Source organism: Mercenaria mercenaria, chromosome 2, assembly GCF_021730395.1.
Source record: "Mercenaria mercenaria strain notata chromosome 2, MADL_Memer_1, whole genome shotgun sequence".
NCBI classification, from domain to species: domain Eukaryota; kingdom Metazoa; phylum Mollusca; class Bivalvia; order Venerida; family Veneridae; genus Mercenaria; species Mercenaria mercenaria.
Genome location: NC_069362.1, coordinates 22,379,386 through 22,400,771, shown reverse-complemented (window position 1 = coordinate 22,400,771; position 21,386 = coordinate 22,379,386). Strand labels below are relative to the sequence as shown.

Below are 21,386 nucleotides of genomic sequence, written 5' to 3'. Positions count from 1 at the left end.
TAAATGGGTAAAGTCGGACCTAAAATCTGTATTAAACAAACAAACAATATTTTAAATATATTATTTATTTTCTGCAAAAACTGAAAGTGTTCATAATTTTCACTCCTCTTCAACATTACTGTAAATTTTTACACAGCTGCAGGTAAAACACAAACAATAACTCTTCGCTGTAGCATTGCCAACACATTTTTGTACAACTTAAACATCCTGCTTTCCTGATGTACAGACAGACTGAAACAACTTTATGCAGCAAGTCTGTATAATACAATGTATCCAAACAGACATGATCCTTTGCTACACTGTTGATGAAGACACACTGTGCTACTAAATGTAAAGCAACTGTCTCAGATATGTTCATTCATCTTCAAAAATGATGTGTCTTTTATCAACATTCTCAATACTGGCTTTCTGGGCTTTCTCTGTCCACTGAAATTGGTAATACAAGATTTTTTTACACATTTTACATTCTAATCATATTTAGATCTAACAGTTAGGCATAGATACAACAGATCAATACTAATCAATTACTAATCATAACTGTATGTATTATAACACCTGTTCATAAATGTGACAGCCACGAGTGAAAATGTAAATTATGGTGTTCACAAGTGAAATATATTTCGATCTTACACTGAAACAAATATTCTTTTTATTTTATGTATTTTCAATGGTTTTAAACAAATTTAATCCATTTTATCCGCGCAGCGTCACATACTTCACTTCAGGACGTCATAATTTCATGACATCATGATATATACATATAGTAGTAAAATTGTCAAATATGTCTCCAGATTTCTTTTAGATTTTATTAAGATGGAACGTATATCTTTATGATCCTGATGTTATTTTTATACATCTATATCTTTACTGAAGTATATTTTGCAAGGAATTTACGATTATGTATAACTTATATTCATTCGCATTCATGTGTAGTTCCATACCAGTGAAAAATAAAAATGTTATTTCTCTGTTTGAAACAGTGAAAATTTCAATTTCATTTCACTCATGAATTTCAGTATTTCAATGAAAAGCATAAAATAAAACATTTTCATACCTTCTCATGTCCTCGTTTTTTGTGTCGGCATTTTGTATTAAACTTGGTTTCTCTGTCTAGTTTAAGTTTATCCCAGTATATCTTCTCCTCTTCTCCTTAAATACAGAAACAGATAGACATTAAAACTCTCTGGGAAAAATATAATACTTTTTCCAAGTGTTTTTCTAAATTCTGAAGAATCAAATTTAAGCTTCTATCACCTTTAAAATGTCACCAGTGGTTACAGTTGGAACTTTCAAATTTTAAAATTATCTTCAATCCTTTGACAGTCAAAGCTTCCACAACAGAATCCCTATGTAATCTTGCAACTTTAAATTTTTCCTAAATCTGATATTTATTCTGTTACACATGACTTGTGAACATTTTCAGTTTATATGTTGTCAACACTAAAAAATATGTACAGATCTGCCTGATAAATTCTTCCATACCCTCTGTCATGCAATATTACTGGATTCTATCTATTTATATTCAAATATTGTCTAGTACTCTATTGGATGCAGATGTATATCCATCTTGGCTAGGAACACCATATTTGGTTTAGTTAGTTAATACATATAGGCTAGTAAATTCTAAAACTTCACTGTACTGAAGCATAAAACACTCCTGCTTTTATACATAAAAATCATACTGTAAAAATTTAATACTGTAAAAGCAGAAATTTTCAAGGTTTAATTTTCGCTATATTCGCAAGGCCCTACATCTTGTGAAAATTAATCCTCGCATAAAGATTCACCATTAGTATAATTCAAATTAATGTAGGATGCCATTTTTACAACTGAGCAAATATTAAACCTTGTGAACATACTCAAAATTTCAAATTTGCGAAATTTTGACCCAGTAAAAGTATGTGCTTTTACAGTGATGGTGTGTTAGGAGTGTGCTATGTCCTAAATGAGTACATATTTACAGTTGTTACCTGTAACAGCACTAAATGTATATCCGGGCACGGTAGCTGCACAGATCTGTTTAGCTGACTCAGCAAGTTCACATCTTATATATCCCTCAGTCTGATCATCTTTTACATCTATATAAGCTATCTTGTATCCCTCTCCAAGACCAGTCTGAAAAATCACTGAGGTTATGTTTGTCACTGGGAATTTAATAGTCACAGTGAAAAACCAATGGCTTTAGGTCCTATTGGGATGAGCAAAATGCTGGAGTTACTGGTGGTTCTGAGGAATCCAAATATAGAGAATATATGGAAAATGACTAGAGACAACATGAATTGCTAGCGAGTCCAGGTGCTTCAGCTATTGATGCTCGAGACAGTGTAGTTATAATAACAACTTGCATGCAAAATTGTAGGAGTTGAAAAAGGCATAATTTGATAAAAACGAAGTTTACCTAAATTGATTATTTCTGTTGGATAGATAACTTGGAAGCACTGTTAAAAGTTTCAATCAAATACAAGTGATGGTAACTCAGATATGGATTTAATAAACAAGAGGGCCAAGATGGCCCTAGGTCGCTCACCTGAGAAACATACCATAACACAACATTTTAAACAGAGTAGTCATGTTTGACCTAGTGATTTCATGGAAAAAAATATTTATTTAGTAAGTATTTTCTTTGATTTGACCTAGTGACCTAGTTTTTGAACCCAGATGACCCATAATCTAACTTGACCTAGATTTCATCAAGGCTATCATTCTGACCAAATCTCATGAAGATCAATTGAAAAATACAGCTTCTATCGCATACACAAGGTTTTTCTTTGATTTGACCTAGTGACCTACTTTTTGACCCAAGATGACCCATTTTCAAATTCAGCCTAGACTTCATTAAGGTTATCATTTTGACTTAATTTCAGGAAGATCAATTGAAAAATACAGCCTCTATCGCATATTCAAGCTTTTCCTTTGATTTGACCTAGTGACCTAGTTTTTGACCCCAGATGACCCATATTCGAACTTGATCTAAATTTCATCAAGGCAATCATTCTGACCAAAATTCATGAAGATTAATTGAAAAGTACAGCCTCTATCGCATACACAAGGTTTTTCTTTGATTTGACCTAGTGACCTAGTTTTTGACCCAAGATGACCCATTTTCAAACTCGGCCTAGATTTCATCAAGGTAATCACACGGGTATGAAACGTTGCCTGCGGCACAAAATGTGCCGCACTGAAATGAAGGCATCGCGCCTCCGGCGGCGCAGGCATTGCACAGGATGTTTACAAAAATAACGAGCAAGGTGAGTAAAATTGAATGTTTTTGGTTATTGTCTTTTTACAGTAAAAACTTTTTAGAAATCGGGGAATGCAGCGGGATGTAGTTATGTCTTGCCGACAAATCCATGCCCAGTTTGTGAAGAAATATGTAATATTGTTATTTTGCGCGTGTTTTTCATTGGATATAGTAATGTGAAAATTACTAAAGCAGTGAATATTCAGAGTCATTTCATATCCTGCTGTAAAAGGAATGATGTATTTCTGTAGTATATTATATAAAGGCATGACATCTGATCGACTGAGATAAGATACATGTGAAGGAAAAGGCATATCCCCACATTCTGCCGACTTTTCAGTCCAGTGCCGCAGGCATCTCGATGGTGCCGCAGACATCGTGAGAGGCGCAGTCATCTTGAATACTATTTTAGTCGGTAGTACGTGTAATTTCGACCTGAAAGATGTATTTAAGTACAAAAATATCAATAACAATGTTGTTCCTCCAGTTATTGTGTAAGACAAATCTTCTCAATCCGAACTTTGTAATATAAATAGCTATTTTAAGAAGTTTGCAATATTTTTTCTTGCTCTTTTGGGGGATGGGACCAGGTGCCTCCCAGTTGAGAAAATCACGTCATTTTATATCGAATTAGGATTATTTTCTCCTGAAAAACAATATTCAATTACCAAACATTCCCATTTGTAACAATTATTGATGCTAAGTTCAAAGCAAGGTATGGAAACTAGCATTTGAGCACAAAAACTGTCATAACTTTTGTCAGTTTTCAACCAATTTTGATGTTTTTGTTTCAGCATCAAGTTTTTATTTTTTACAGCAGAGAGCTTGTATTTTTAGTTCTTTGTTTACAGTTTGGGAGTACTATTTTGATAAGCGATGAGCTGAATTTCGCGCCCCCCCCACCCCCCCCCCCTCCCCCAACCCCCCAGAAAAAAAATGGCGAAATATCACTGTTTTGGGGTTTTCCGAAGACAAAAAAAACGTAAAAACATGAAACTTTCCTTAAAACGATACCGTTCCCAAGTTTTGTGTGGAAAAGAAACAATGAAGTTATCTATAGTTAAATATCTTGTTTATATTTTATTTTCAGATGGATGTACATGCATTCAGTGTATATAAAAAGGAAAAAGAAAATCATTTCACCTTATGATCAGACGAAAATTTTATGTGTACAGTCAGTGCACAGACCTAAATCATAGCTGAACGACTAAGAGTGAGTAAAATACGTTAATATTTTTGTAGAATTTCAGAAATGATTAGAACAAGTTAAGCCCCATTTTGGACATTTTTTTCATTGGTTCTTTTCAACACAAAACTTTGGAACAGTATCGTTTTAAATATTCTTCGTTCGTATGTAAATATCTTGACTTAACAGTGAAATTTGTGCTGATATACTGTTATAGAAAAACATAGCGCGAGATATGCGAGAGAGATTTCATGTTTGTGTGTGTGTGTGCTTTTTTGTTGTTGTTTTTTTTGGTTTTTTTTGCTCACCATTTAATCATTTTTATTATTTTGTTTTTATTTATTTTTATTATTTTTGGAGGGGAGGGGGCGGGGGTGAAATTCAGCTCGCCGCTAATAAAACAGTACGCCTAAACTGTAAAAAACCTCGATGCTAAAACAAAAACATTAAAATTGGTTGAAAAATGGCAAAAATTATGACAGTTTTTGTGCTCGGACGCTGATTTTCATACCATGCTTTGAACTATAATCATCAATAATTGTTACAAATGGGATATTTAGTAATTGAATATTGCTATTTTACGGGAGAAAATGAATCCCAACTTGATACAAAATGACGTGATTTACCCTGGTCCCATTCCCAAACACAACGAGAAAAAATACTGCAAACTTCTTAAAATAGCTATTATATTACAAGTTCGGATTGAGAAGATTTGTCTTACTACTATAATAACTGGAGGAACAACATTGTTATTGATATTATTGTACTTCAATACATATTAGAAGGTCGAAATTACACGTACTACTGACTACAATAGTATTCAAGATGACTGCGCCTCCCGCGATGTCTGCGGCACCATCGAGATGCCTGCAGCACTGGACTGAAAAGTCGGCAGAACGAGGGGATATGCCATTTCCTAGGCATGTATTTTATCTCAATCGATCAGATATCATGTCTTTATATGATATACTGCAGAAATACATCATTTCTTTTCCAGCAGGAGGTGAAATGACTCTGAATATTCACTGCTTTTGTAATTTTCACGTTACTGTATCCGATGAAAAACACGCGCAAAGTAACAATATTACATATTTCTTCTCAAATTGGGCATGGATTTGTCGGCAAGACATAACTACATCCCGCTGCATTCCCCGATTTCTAAAAAGTTTTTACTGTAAAAAGACAATAACCAAAAACATTCAATTTTACTCACCTTGCTCGTTATTTTTGTAAACATCCTGTGCAATGCCTGCGCCGCCGGATGCGCGATCCCTTTATTTCAGTGCGGCACATTTTGTGCCGCAGGCAACGTTTCATATCCGTGAATCATTCTGGCCAAAATTCATGAAGATTAATTGAAAAATACAGCCTCTATCGCATACACAAGGTTTTTCTTTGATTTGACCTAGTGACCTACTTTTTGACCCAAGATGACCTATATTAGAACTTGGCCTAGATTTCATCAAGGTAATCATTCTGACCAAAATTCATGAAGATTAATTGAAAAATACAGCCTCAATCGCATACACAAGGTTTTTCTTTGATTTGACCTAGTGACCTAGTTTTTGACCCCAGATGACCCATACTTGAACTCGGCCTAGATTTCATCAAGGTAATCATTCTAACCAAAATTCATGAAGATTAATTGAAAAATACAGCCTCTATTGCATACACAAGGTTTTTCTTTGATTTGACCTAATGACCTAGTTTTTGACCCCAGATGACCCATTTTCGAACTCGGCCTACATTTCATCAAGGTAATCATTCTGACCAAATTTCATGAAGATTAACTGAAAAAAAAAAAACAGTCTCTATTGCATACACAAGGTTTTTCTTTGATTTGACCTAGTGACCTAGTTTTTGACCCCAGATGACCCATTTTTGAACTCGGCCTAGATTTCATCAAGGTAATCATTCTGACCAATTTTCATGAAGATCAGTTGAAAAATACAGCCTCTATCGCATACACAAGCTAAATGTTGACAGACCGCAGACAGACAACAGACAGACGCCGGACATTGAGCGATCACAAAAACTCACCTGAGCATTGCTCAGGTGAGCTAAAAACAACAACACTTTAACCAAAGTGTCACACAGACATCAACCCTCCAGTAAGTATATTAGCTCTCATTATTCTTCAAATAGTCAAGCTAATAAATCATTCTGAACAGGCACTTTCACCTTAAATCATTCTATCATTCAGCTACATGAATATCATATTCATATTCAGCTTATCAAAACTACAGCTTCAAATTTTGAAAATATGTGTGTTTAAACTAAACTTTATTTTCTTCTGGTAATAACTAAATTCTAACATTTTTGAAAAGTTTGCATGGAATCTTAATTTCCCCTCAATCCTTGGGGATGCAATTCATATCATACTCTACTAGCATCAATAAATTGATACATATGGCATCAATTTAATAATGAATAGATATACATTGTCCATGAAGCTAATTCTTGTAATAACACTATACATATCATACATATGTTAGATAAAATGCACACCTTGAGGTTTTTTCTCTTCATTGGATTATCAGATGAAACTTTAACAACAACATCAGGTTTAAACTCTATCTCCTTCCTTTCTGACTTCTTAACATCATCTGCAAGACAAGGAAATGGAAGACATTTACCTGAAGAACAGATGTTGGAAGAAAAAGATTGTAAGATTCATCAGACAGAGAAAAGAAATATTCATCTGCAAGACAGTGTAAGTGAATATTTATCTTTAAGGCAGAGGAAGAGAACATTTATCTGTATGTGTTTGTTTTGGGTTTAACACCATTTTCCAACAGTATTTCAGTTATGTAATGGCAGACTGTTAACCTAACCAGTGTTCCTGGATTCTGCACCAGTACAAACCTGTTCTCTGCAAGTAACTTCTAACTTCCCCTCATAAATCAGAGGTGGAGGTGGAATAACTTTTGACACAATGTCTTTAATCAAATCCTCACAGAGAACATACGCCTTGCCCGGGATTGAACTCACGACCCCATGGTCCGTAGATCTGTGCTCTCCCTATTGAGCTAAGCATGTGGGCTAACTTTTACCTGTAACACAAAAAGAAATGTAAGATTCTTAAGCTTAAGGGAATATTTTCATCTGTACTAAGAGGAAGGGGAACATTTATCAGAAAATACAGGAAGGGGAGTAATGTTTGTTTTGAAGACTGATGAAAAGTACATTCATTTGTAAGACATAGAAATGGAATTAAATGGTAAAGCAGAGGGAGGAAACAAATCTTGAGACAGGAAAAGGATATATTTACTTGTAAAAAGAAAATTCACTTTTTAAAATTTTTATTTGGTTAAGAATCACATCAGCGTAATATTCATATGGTGACTTTTCCTGCTTTTCATTGTGGAGGAAGAGTCCAGGTGCCCTTAAGAGCACTGTTTCAAGTATGAGCTGGAACCTGGGTGACTACTGACTTTCTGTAAACCAGGTGCATGGCTTCTCCATAGGAAGATATCTAACCACAGGAGAAGTTTCAAACCTATATTGGTCAGGGGTAGGTGATTCAAGGTAAGCAACCTTTACCATGTTGCCATGGAGACCCTGAGAAAGAGATCGTATCATATTAATCTGTTACAAAGGAATACTGAAGATCCTCAATACTTTGCATGTACTGTGCTTCTGTCCAAAGAATTGTAATGGTAGTGCTAAGCATACTGGTCTTTCTCTGGAACCTACTTGTACCTGAACAGTGGTCCCTCAATACTTCCACTTAATACATGCACAGTACATTTTTGCTGGCCTTCAGTGATTCAAACTGAATTAATTTAGACAAACTGTGATATAAATATAGATTACCTTTCTTGCTATGGTCCGTATATTCTCCCAATGTCTTCTTCAGAAGTGCCATACTTGTTTTCTGTAACTTCAAGTATTCATCTCTTAGCTCTAACCATTCTTTTCTGAAAAACAAGCATTTATATATGACCAAGAAAAAGATCAAGCGGAAATGGACAAAAAAGCAATTTCTGCACTATTTTCAAGGATTTTTTTTGGTGATTTTAAACAAATTTTTGCTCAATCAATACTTTTAAGAAATAAAATGTTTACTAACATATATCATAACTGATGCTCAGTTCATTCTGCTATACACACGGAGCTCCAAGTCTATATTGTTTCAAAGTATTTTGCAGAAACATTGCAACTTTAATATTAATCTACCAGTTCCATTGCACTAACATAACATAACTAACATATCTTAAAAAAAACCTTACCAGATCAAATATGTTTTTAAAAGCTTCATAGACCATGCTTACGATTTTACAATATCAACAGCTGCCACAGGAGACAGCTCGCTCAGCTATTCCCATGCTGGATAGTGATATTGGGCACATCTAAGGAAGCCGGACCTATCACTAGCGTGTTTAATGATACTACTGTGGAGACAATAGTTTAAGTCTGAATCAAATATATTCTTTAAAATCAAAGCATTAAATAAATAAGAAAGGGACAAAATTCATAGAACATTTCTGCACGAGTTATGCACACTGTGTGTCTTTTCATGTGGTTAATAATGAGAATTCTAACATGATCAGATTCATTTTCCTATTAAACAAAGAAGGCAGAAAACAGTGAATTATTATACAACAATCACTGTTCTGACGTCACAATTATTACGTCATGGCGTCAAACTGCATAGCGGTGCGCTGGAAAAGAAACTGATTGAAAACGGGCAAATATTTAATGAATGTCGTCAAGGATGTTCTTAAAAATCCTTGGTAATGTGTTAGAATCGAAATAATATATCTCATTTAGTGATCTGCTCTTGAATAAGTCATTGTTTGTCGTTCAGATGCGTATTATTACATCACTCGGGCTGCGCCCTCGTGATATAATTCCTTCGCATCTGAACTCCAAACAATGATTTATTCAACGACAAATCACTGGATGAGATAAATTATTTCTAAAACAACTATCTTACGTTTGAAGCAAATCCATGAAGTAACTACTGAGATGAAGAGGAAGTGTATCAAAACTTTAACAAAGGTGTGGACGTGGAACTGATGCTGGGATGAGTAGGATAGCTCTCTATTCTTTGTATAGTAGATCTAAAAGTTACATTGTGTTGTACATAATGAGACAGGCCCTTTAAACTACTGTCAAAACCAGTTATCATCAACACACAAAAAATTAAAAAGACAAACTTAATAAAAAAAACAACAACATTTTGTAACAATATAAATTCTGGTACAACCTATTCAGAGAGATGAAATCTCTACAGTAAAATATCTAACAACATGAAAAAACAAAAAACAATTACTTGGGAAGCACTCTGAGTTCAGGGAATTCTTTCTCCTTCTTGTCTTTCTTACGTCTAAACCTCTTCCTTTTGTGTGATGTATTTTCCTTATTACGTTGTTCACTTTCTTTTGCACTATTTTCAGTCTTCCTTTCTGTTTTCTCATGTACTCCATTGACACTTTTCTCATCTAATTTTTGTTTCTTTTCCGGAATAATGTCTCCACTTTTATCTAAATCACTTTCACCTTTAGACTCCTCAGAATCAACCGTTTTTGACCTACTTTTCCTTTTACGAGATTTCTTCTTGCCACCTGCAGTTTTGTCATCGGTAAGCTTTGAATCATCTGAAGGAACTTCAAAAGTTACATCAGATTTCCTACGTTTAGTAGGACTAGAATCTGCATTAGCTGCACTATCACTGCCACTGTTTGTTCTACGTCTTTTGTTGGACTTTGTTTCTTTATCTTTGGTCTTTTCAGAGTCTTCTACAGTTTCGGGTTCACCAACAGTATTAACATGTTCTTCATTACCAGTTGAAATCAGATCTTTTGCTTTTTCTTCTGTCTCTGTATAAATGCAGAACACTTTAATGACATACATAAATGGTAACTGTACAGCTTATAAAAAGGTGATAATGATAATATGTTCTTCATAATATATCCTAAATGTTCTTTGAAAATCTTGTATGTTAGAGTTATGAGATAGAAGTATATGTGAGAAATGTAAAGAAATTATTCTGTTTCAGGGGTTGGTGTAAGGGGTGAGTGTGGATGCATATGGGAATGAGGGATACTAACATGAGCTGTCAGTGGACAGCGCGCTCGACTATTCTCAGTGCTTGATAGTATAATATAAGCAATGAGTAAAACTTTAACATTGCAATAAGCATATTCTAAGTCGAAAAGGGGCCATAATTCAGTCAAAATGCTTGATAGAGTTACCTCCTCCTTTTTACAGACTGGGGTCATGATGGTAAACAAGTATGCAAAATATGAAAGCAATACCTCAATGGACTTCGAAAATATTTGGGGTGGTACGCAAACTTTAACATTTGTGTGACGCTCACGCCAGGGCGAGTAGGATAGCTCCCCTATTCTTCGAATAGTCGAGCTAAAAACCAATTATTATTATGTTTAAGACAATACAATGAAACTAAGAAGCAAGAGATAAACTTTTAACCAACACTATTGCAAAGCTTGACCTCAGTGACCTTAAATAAACTAAAGATGTTTGCTCCTCACTAATATCAATCTTTATGCGAGGACTGCTGATTATAGGGACAGTAGTTAAGAAGATATAGTGAAACTGAACAGCTTTCCACAAATCTTTAACCATAGCTTACACCAGCAGCATGGTAAGTACACCAGCCCTTCTTAGTCTTCAAACTGTCCAGCTAAAACCACTCACGTTTTACTTGTTCTTCCGGCAACTTTTTTCTTATTGCATCCATCTGATGGCTAGATTTAGGAAACATTCCTGCTTTGTGAGAAAAATCAGCAGGTGGATTGTTAAGCTCCTGAAAGAAATGCATTGAACAATAGAGTACTGATTTATGTCATATAGCATTTCATACTTCAAACTTAAAACACCAAGCTTTATAAATACTGCAAGTGCACTTCAGCTTTCATGTTTCTTTTCAAGTATTTTTTCTTCAAACATTCAATTCTCTATAGATCAGTAATTTGACTGTAATGCAGTATATTTCTTGGTACTTTTACAATATCAATGAAAAAGATACAGATTTTATGATTCTGTGCCGCTATTTTTGTTTTGTTTGTTTGTTTTGAGTTTAACGCCATTTTTCAACAGTATTTCAGTCATGTAACGGCGGGCAGTTAACCTAACCAGTGTTCCTGGATTCTGTACCAGTACAAACCTGTTCTCCGCAAGTAACTGCCAACTTCCCCACATGAATGATCAGAGGTGGAGGACTAATGATTTCAGACACAATGTCGTTTATCAAATAGTCACAAACATAAGCCCTGCCCGAGGATCGAACTCGCGACCCCGCGATCTGTTGACCAACGCTCTTACCTACTGAGCTAAGCGGGCGGGCTCCGCCGCTATTTTTGTGTTTGTATGTTAATATGGTGGAGACTTATTGTCAATACCTCTTCAGTTATAACCATACAGATCTTTACATAACAACATAATGCAGAATACATAACCTTGGTATAATAGCCTTACCTGACATGCAGCCTGCGCCCCTTCTAAGGTCTCAAACTCAACAAATCCAAACCCTTTAGGGTCACCAGTGCTAGGATATCTTGGTAAACTGATGTATGCCACCTTGCCACATGCAGAGAACAACTTCTTCACCCACTCATGGTCAGCATGATGTGGAATACACTCCTGATTAAGTATGAAAATACTCATCATGTCTTACTACAGTTGGATAATAGCATAGTTTAAACTGATTAAAAGATGCTTTTTACCACTTATATAAACTACCCCCCGATGACTGCTTCCTGAACTTACGATGATCATTTCCTGCCACTAAGTTTGAGACTGTGGACACTGTTATCCAATTTCAATCTACTCAACTGTGACTGTAATTGTGACTCAGATGTTTTACCCTTATACCATTGTGCAGCAAGAAAAGTACAATTCTGTATTACTGAATTCGAAATAGCACATCAGGCAAAGATCCAATAGCATATCTTTTTGAGACTAATATCATTGGAAATGGAAATAAACAGGAAAACTAAAGTGTAGACAACACACCAGCTTACCAGTTACAGTTTACTCAAATACTGTATTTGTATTGCTCTCAGTCAAGATATAACTGGTGCACAACATTTATGTGTAAGCCTACTATAAATGATTCACGAAACATTACAAAGTGTGTAAAAACATACTCCATTTCTTTAGGAAAGAAAGAGACATCAAAGATTTACAGAAAATGTTTCACTTTATTAAGATTTCATCAGTTTTCCATTGACAATATTGAAAATACAGTCAAACTTTGTTGGCTCCAACTTGGGTATTTCAAACACTATCCTTCATTCAAACTCATCACAAGGTCCCAGCAAAATCCAGTTTCAAAGTATATTACTCAATGGCTCAAATTGTTGATAACTCTAACAAATTTTTCTGGTCCCATCAAGATTTAACGAATAAAGTTTAACCGCATAAACTGGTTCACCTTGTTATTGAACAGTAAAAACTTTGGGTGTTTCTGCTACAAATGGAAAACAACCAACGTACGTCTGAGACAGGACACTGACATTGTACCCTTGTATCACTCTGCCTCCCTTAACCTTTACCCTGCTTTTCTCAAATGAACTGGTCCATCATTCAATTTGGACAATACCATTTATCATTTGAAGGGGTGTTCACTGAAAATTTACTGACTGAATAGCGAACAGTGCAGACCATGCTCAGACTGCACGGTCGTGCTGGTCGCAAAGGCGGAATCACTTGCCGCCAACAGGCTAAAGGTTTATCAGTTTCACATATCTTTTTCTAGCTATCAAATTCTTATCACTGAACAATATAAAGTAACAGTACCACATAGACAGTCCTTTCATCCACATTCTCAGGCTCTTTATACGGTGTTACTCTCTTAACATGTGTCTTCTCTGGGTTTAACTGCAGACATATACAAAAAATATCTCATACAACAAGTGCTGTTTATAAATCATTTATGTTTCCAATACAAACTGATTATGCAATTTTAAGTTCTAAGTAAACTGTGATTTTCACGATTGACCCAATGACTCCAGAAACATAAAGAGGCCATTATTATCATTAAAATTTGACAGCTGTTGGTCTAAGTGTTCTCCAAAATACTTTGTTCTTATTGACAAAAGTACTTTTGAAATTCAAGGACTTTTCATGAACTTCAGGTCTGTATTTAGCTATACAAGATTTTCTGTAATCCTGGGGCCAATACAGGCTTTTAAATGACATGATGTGTAACTCTTGCAACACTGATAAAAATGTCATAACAGTCAATGAAACAACAAAACTTGGTAATTTACTTCCAAGCAAGTCAAATCATTTTCCTGTCACATTTTTAATTTTAAAATGATCATATGATAAATTGATCAAACATGTTATTTCACAATGGCCCAGTTATAGATCCTCGATCAGATGGGGTGGAGGGGGAGGGGACGAATTTCACCTGTCGGAGAGACAATGGGGAATGAAAACGCAAGCACTAGCAAAGTTTCTAATCAGCACTGTCCTGAGGGTTGGGAAAACACCTGTTCCACATAAGCAGACATGTAACTTCATTTTTCTTGCCTACAATTACAAATTTTTTAAAGATACTGCAAAATATAAAATTGCACATTTAGTTTACTTCAAAATATGATGTCACAATGTGCACATGTAGTGTGTACTAGGTCTTTTTTGTTGTAATCATATAATTAAAGCAAACTAACTGTGTCATTTTACTTTTAAAAATTATATACCTGTAGAAAGTTTGATTTTTGGTGTAGAGCATCTGCTACCACTTCCACCTTGCCTGTCAACCTCTTTATCTTGTTGAATGTCAGGAAAACATCAAGAGCTATATCTGCAGCCATGAAATTATACAGTCTTACTTATTACGTTTTATAATATTATTTCTAGCATACAGACAGGGTTTTCCAATGTTTTTGCCATTGCTGGAAAATCTTGTCTTACAGCCCATGCCATAATTTATGTATGAATGCCTAAATGAATATGCTACTGTTTAGGCAGTCACAAAGTTCTGCTGAGTTACTGCAAAAGTGTAACCCTCAAGCCAAATATTTCCATCCCCATTTTCAACCAGTGAAAGACTTTTATAATGAATCAGTTAACACTAACTCCTACAAATTAAGTCTAATAACATCTCTTACATTATAAACTAGAGTTGTCACAGGAGTGACAAATTATACCCCCACAATATGGCCTTGTCACAGAACTAAGCCAATGTCAAAGCCGAACTTGCTTGACCTTTGACCTACTGACCTAAAAATCAATAAAGGTCATCTGCTAGTCATGATCAACCTCCCTATGAAGTTTCATGATCCTTGGCCCAAGCATTCTTAAGTTATTGTCCGTAAAAGGTTTAAATGACCTTTGGAACTCAAAATCAATATGGGTCATCTGCTTGACATGACCTACCTCCCGATTAAGTTTCCTGATCCTAGTCGTTCTGAAGTTATTGTCCGAAAACTGTTTAAACCTTGACCTGTGACTTTCTGACCTTAAAATCATTAGGGGTCATCTGCTGGTCATATCCAACCTCCCTATCAATTTTCATGATCCTAGGCCCAAGCGTTCTCAAGTTATCATCCGGAAACCATATAACTGTTCCGAGTCACCGTGACATTGACCTTTGACCTACTGATCTCAAAGTAGAACATGACCTGTATTTCATGATGTTACACCTGTGTACCAAAATTTATGATCCTAGGCCCAAGTGTTCTCAAGTTATCATCCGGAAATCATATAACTGTTCAGAGTCACTGTGACCTTGACCTTTGACCTACAGACCTCAAAGTCAAACTTGACCTGCATTTTATGATGTTACACCTGTGTACCAAAAGTTATGATCCTAGGCCCAAGTGTTCTCAAGTTATCATCCGGAAACTGTTTAACTGACTGTTCAGGGTCACTGTGACCTTGACCTTTTACCTACTGACCCAAAATTCGAACTTGACCTGTATTTTCTGATGTTACACCTGTGTACCAAAAGTTATTTAGATCGGTCAAGCCTTTCACGAGTTATCATCCGGAAACCATGAAAACCAACGGATCGACCGAGCGACCAACCGACTGCCAGGCTCACTCCTATATACCCCCCAAACTTCGTTTTGTGGGGGTATAATAAAATGTTTTGTTTCTGTATTGGTATTGTTTTCAAGATATTTCATCACATTTTCCAACAATGTTATGGTTATGTTGTAGAATATATAAAGTTCACTGATTATTTTGATAAAGGTATTCCAAACACAAATAAGGACATACGCTCATACTTACAACCGTCAGATGTTTCATCTATGGATTTCTTCAGGAATCTGTCCTTGTGTAGATTGGAATCACTGAAGTAAAACTCCATCTGTTTTGAAGAAAATGGTCTTGTTAATAATTTTATAAGGAAACTTTCATTAAGTTTATGAAATTGTTTATTCCTTTTAAGTATGTAATCTTGAAGACTTTCTGACTTAGATTCTAGAAACAGCAAAAAATACCAAATATAAAGTCAGATTGAGACAAAAGATTTTTCTCTATATTCTATATAGCAAAACTATCAAAGGGCCATAACTGTGGTAAAAATAGTCACAGAACAAGGAGCTGCGTTCAATAAACGCTTGATGCCCCCAGTGGCATCCTTGTCAACAGATTTTGCACCCAAGTCCAAAACCAGGTCAAGGTCAAACTGAGGTCAGGTGATGTTTGAAGATGAGGAATGGTCACAGTTTACATCTGTATTAGTATCAATTCATTCTTGTAAGGGGTACTGATGCTAGACGGAACTGTCTCATTTGGTTAACCAAGTGATGGCCAATATAAAGCAACCGAAGTCCAAAATGAGGTCAAGGTCAAGGTCAAACTGAGGTCAGGTGATGTCTGAAGATGAGGAATGGTCATAGGTTACATTTGCATTAGTATCAAGTCATTCTAGTAAGGGGTATTGATGCTAGACGAAAGGATCCCATTTGGTTAACCTCGTATGGACGGACGAACCGCTGAATGGACAGGACAATCACTATATGCCTCCTGGATCAGTAGATGCTAGGGGCATAAAAAATTCCTTCCTTTATGGCCATCTGCACATCTAGCTAAAAATCTTCATCTGTGAAAAAGCTTGAGGTAAATCAGGCTAAAAGTGTGGGAGGAGTTAGACACACAAAATTTCGGGAAATACATTATGTACCTACGTACGGACAGCAGCAACACTATATGCATATAAACGCTATATGCACATAAATGAGTGGCGGTCATAAAAAACGTACTTTTATAATTCACTTTGCCATTTGGTTTGCCATTATGTTTGATAGACTAAAATGTTATTCCCAATATATTTCATATGAAATGGTCAATTTTGAGCTGCCACTCATAGCAGTACAAATCATTATCTTACTTTCAAGAATTATTTTAAAACTTAAATGAGAAATGGACAGATGTAAAGACAGACAGACGTCACCTGGGTGACTCCAATATAGCTCCCATATACTGTGTACCTTGAGGTAAAATATCAGTTAAGAAAGTATTCAAAGATACATAATATGAAAACTGTGACTACATCATTACAATTTACCTGTTCCCTGATCTTTGTGAAAGTTGCTTTCATTCTTCTTCTTGGCTTCTTGCCAGATGTTTTATCAGATTTCTGTACACCTTCTGATTCAGCTTCCATTTTTACAACTAAAATGAAAAGTAAATTTTCCGAATAATTTTTTTTTACAAAATATAGATGATCTGTAACACTTCGGTCATGTTTATAAAATCATGTATAAAGTTCAACAGTGTTACTTATTTAACAGGACTTTGATTATGCCTAAGTCCTTTACCAAAACTTTCTACATTGAAAACAGGGTATCATTTTGTAAACTTAAAGTCAGGGATATGGAACCTGGTTTAAAATATTCATTTCATGATGCCGAGGACTTAGTTTGAAAGCATTTTGTACAATTGTTCCTGAGAAATATGCTAACTGCATAACTTTCACCAAAATTCCTAAGTGAAAAGGTACATAATTTTGCTAAAGTGAAAGCCCAGTGTTATGAAACCTGCCATGTGTGGTCATCTAATGATGCAAAAGATGTGTGTAGAGTTTGAAAATATTTTCCTTGTCTTTTAAAAATTTGGTTATGTAGTTTCTGGAAACAGGCTTTTTATGTTAGGGGCATAGACTTGACAAAATGTATGCCAGAGAGATGAAATCTGCTTTGTGAGATAACTCATGATGCCAAAAACTTGTGTACCTAAAACACAGAGATATGAAATCTGCTTTGTGAGATAATTCATGATGCCAAAAACTTGTGTACCTAAAACATTTCAGCTTCAAAGATGTTTATATGCTGTTACTAATCTTTATGGATGCGACCATCATTAAATAAAAATCGTGCAGTCCAGTTATGATAGCCAGAACAGAGACTTGTAACGATTTTGAAAGCATTCATTCAAGTAGTTTCTGAGAAACCTGCTTACATGCAATTCTTTCACCTTTCACATAGCAATAGCATGTATGTTTACATCATTGGCACGGCAGGAGAAACTGTTAAAATAACTGTTAAAAAAAAAGCTAATATTGTCATTGTCAAATGTATAATCAAATACTGTAAATGTAGTAAAAAGGTTCAATTCTGAAAAAAAAATCGCCTCTTGGGTTTGTTTACATTAATGACCAGTCAGAACAGACATAACATTACCTTATTTCCACATCTACAATTACCTAATTCCCAGTAAGTTTCCTGAATTTTTTTAATTGGTGGTATCTGACGTACAAGGAATGGCCAAGGAGTACCATGCATCATCATCATCTACAAAGTGGGCAAGCTCAACTTAGTCATATTGGAGAGACTGTTTGTTGTATACATCTATTGCCATGTTTAGAGTGATCAGTATCATATCAAAGATCAGTGGACTAATGAGTCGAATCATAGTTCCCTGAGGTGTGGCACTGTTGGGTCCAAGGGCCGTGAAATCTGATCTTGACTTCTTTTTTCTGCTACATGTACAATTTATTTTGCATGGGCACAAAAGTGTCCACGTCCCTGTAAAGAGTTAGACAGGCTGGATGGATGGAGAGACAGATAGATAGACAGAATCCACTCTTTTCTTTTCATTTTTGCTTAATGGTTAGAGACCACCAATTGTTTTTCCACAGACTTACATTGTAACATTATGGCGTGTACGGCCTTCCATACATCGAAACATGTATATCTAATCACAAGTTTTTCAAGAACTATCTTTGTTCTACCAAAATATCGGACGAAAAACATATGAATAGTGATACTTTATTTAAGTAATTTTCGTGTAAATGAGATGACCCCCTGTTTACATCATTGACATGGCTGGAGAAATTCGTTTGATAAAACTTTTTTTCAATACACATAAAATGTAGCAAATTTTGTCAAAATGTATAATAAAATACTGTAAATGCAGTGAAAAAATATCAATTTTGAAAAAATAATCACTTCCTGGGTTTGTTTACATGACTGACCAATCAGAACGCACAGACGTTACCTTATTCCCAGGTATACACTTACCTCATTCCCAGTAAGTTCCCTGTACTTTTTTGAATTGGTGGTCTCTGACCTAATTTCAATTGTAATTTAGATGTTTCATAAAGATCAGAGTAGGAAAATGTATTGTTCTACAAAGATTCGTAAATGCGACCTCAAATTGTTGTTTAGGTACATCAAACAGCTATAAAAATAAATAGATTCGCAACTTAAAAGGCATACAGAGCAAATCTCAACAACATCACATAGCAACTGAATACGATCTCATTTTACCAGTGTATGAAACTGTGAAACAGACAGCAGAAGGATAAAAATTTGTGTAATGAAAAACTTTCTATTAGACCGTTTGTTTATAATGAAAATGGTATTTTTTTAATGTTGCTAGTATTTTCAACACAGGGAAGAAATGGATTTACGATTGGAAGTCTGAGAAATCAACAGTGGTCGTTTGAAAATTGGACACGATTGGTTTATTACGTGACAGCCGTATAGTCAGTGTAATTTTACAGTTTTCATGGGAGTTTAAGGTTTAGGCAAAGCCTCTTGTGTCCCATGTTTCTTAGTTACATTCCAGTGGTGGTCTAATCTTTTTTTGAATGTTTCAACTGTCTGAGCACTTACAACCCTTTCGAGCAATTCATTCCATGCATTTACTATTCTGATGGAGAAAAACTTTTTCCGAAGAAGAGTCCTTTCTTAAGAGTTGGTTTATAGAGCTTGAGTGAATGTCCTCTGGTAGATGAAACTTTTAGGGCCCTCACTCTACTTTGGGGGAAGGGGTCCGCAGCCCTCAGGCGGGGGAATTTTTGAGTCGTTTTAGCCAAAAGGGGGAATTTTTATTGCCTTCAAAGAATAACATACTATGTAAGAACTATAACATGTAAACTATAACTCTCATTACACTAAAGCTGTTTCTTTTTCTCAACATAAAACTGGTAACTGCAATTATATCATGTCAAGATCAGCTTTTCAGGGGTGAAGCTACACTGTTATTAATGCAACTTCCACAAACTTTATCTAAAACAAGTACATTTATCATTACAGATTTTTTAAATCTATTTATATTTTAGTTGTCTAAAAGTGGGTGGGGTTTGGTGCCTTTGCATTTTATTATCGAAAAATGCTTCAAAATAAGGGCTGCTTTTGCAAGAGTGATCACATTTTTCTTAAATTCAGACTTTTAAATGGCTTTTTATTTAGATTGTACTAGAAAAATCTTGTAAGAAATGATAAAAATGTCCGAAAATCACGGTCACGAAAACGGGTGACAAATATGGAAAACGAAAGTAAACAATTAAAATTTGTTTTAAATTTCTTTTTTTCACCATACCTATTCAGTACTTACAATTTCTGCTTATTGAAGCATTTAATTTATTTTGGACCAAACAAAGCCTCGGCAATGATAATAAATTTTCTATAGACCGTAACGGCTGACCGGCTCACGTAATCATATCAAGGAAACAAAATAATGATTTTAATTATCCAATATGTTGTTCTATTTAGTAATAAGATAAGATAATTTTTATTTTTAAGATGGCAAGACACAAGTTGCATACCGCTAATTAACAAGTGGTGCAAAGACGATAATCTAAAGCTGCATTGTTTATCAATTTACTTTTACACATTGATCAGTAAACATCTGATAATGACAGGAATTATCGTACTGAATATAAACCGCGAGATGACCACGTGTCAATTGGCGCGTGGCATGATTGACATCTGTTAGCTGCTAATTATCATTTGACGCTCCGCCTACTGCCATACTTCCGCATATGACGGCAAACAATATTGAAATATTGAAATTGACTGGGATTTTGATTGACAAGGGGCAGAACTTTCAAACTGAGATGCATCAAAGAAAATTTCCGTGAGTCAACCCGACGCACGGAGCATATTTTGTGCGGGTGTAATACGAGTTTTTCTCGAGTTTCGCGGGTTCAAAAACCGGGGACCTCGGGTCAACCGAATGCCCAGTGAGTGGGAAATTTTTTCTCTGGAGGGGGAAAAAAGGATACTATTGGCGGGGGAAGCAGTCGATATTCGGTGGTAAAAACGGCCTATTGAGGGCCCTGACTTTTCAGGATAAAAATTGTATTTACCAGACAAAAAATTGTAGTTTCGGTCAGGTCACCTCTTAAACGCATTTCTTTCAGACTGTACATATTCAATATATTTAATACGGTGATATGTGCCCATGCGAGGTTATTTCCAGTTGCGATTCTGTGTACTTATACTTCTTTGGGTATATGAATCAAAGGACCTTTAACCTAGGATAATTTGCATATGGTATAAAAGCACTGGGCACCGTTTCTTATGTGAAAACCGATGACAAACTGTAACAAAAATAAAATTTGAAGGAATGGGTTGCAAATGTCAATAAGTTCGCATCTATTGTTTAATAATTAAGTATATAGATAATGCTTAGAAAGAGCACCTGTATGTTTTGGTAGAATTTTCTCTTTCCACTGAACTTCAGCTTTTTGGAGAAAATCAATTGTAATCGGTATTGTGATTGGTTAATTTTCGCAGCTCT

General features: G+C 35.3%; 1 protein-coding gene across 3 annotated transcripts; it reads right to left on the bottom strand.

Annotated features, from left to right (window-relative positions):
- Window positions 1–47: 47 nt before the first annotated feature.
- LOC123563483 (la-related protein 7-like) lies at window positions 48–21,378 on the bottom strand. Of its 3 annotated transcripts, none has more exons than XM_045356313.2 (13): window positions 21,288–21,378; window positions 16,924–17,030; window positions 15,642–15,720; window positions 14,105–14,208; window positions 13,197–13,277; window positions 11,874–12,038; window positions 11,094–11,202; window positions 9,706–10,252; window positions 8,244–8,347; window positions 6,936–7,033; window positions 1,971–2,115; window positions 1,055–1,149; window positions 48–426 (listed from the first exon to the last, which is right to left on the bottom strand). In XM_045356313.2, the coding sequence occupies exons 2-13, from the start codon at window positions 17,020–17,022 to the stop codon at window positions 355–357; spliced, it is 1,698 nt and encodes a 565-aa protein (XP_045212248.2). In that variant the 5' UTR covers window positions 17,023–17,030; window positions 21,288–21,378; the 3' UTR covers window positions 48–354. The 3 variants fall into 3 exon arrangements, with proteins under 3 accessions (XP_045212248.2, XP_053388181.1, XP_045212247.2); XM_053532206.1 differs by lacking the exon at window positions 21,288–21,378 and adding an exon at window positions 20,199–20,222; XM_045356312.2 differs by lacking the exon at window positions 21,288–21,378 and adding an exon at window positions 18,061–18,160.
- Window positions 21,379–21,386: the final 8 nt, after the last annotated feature.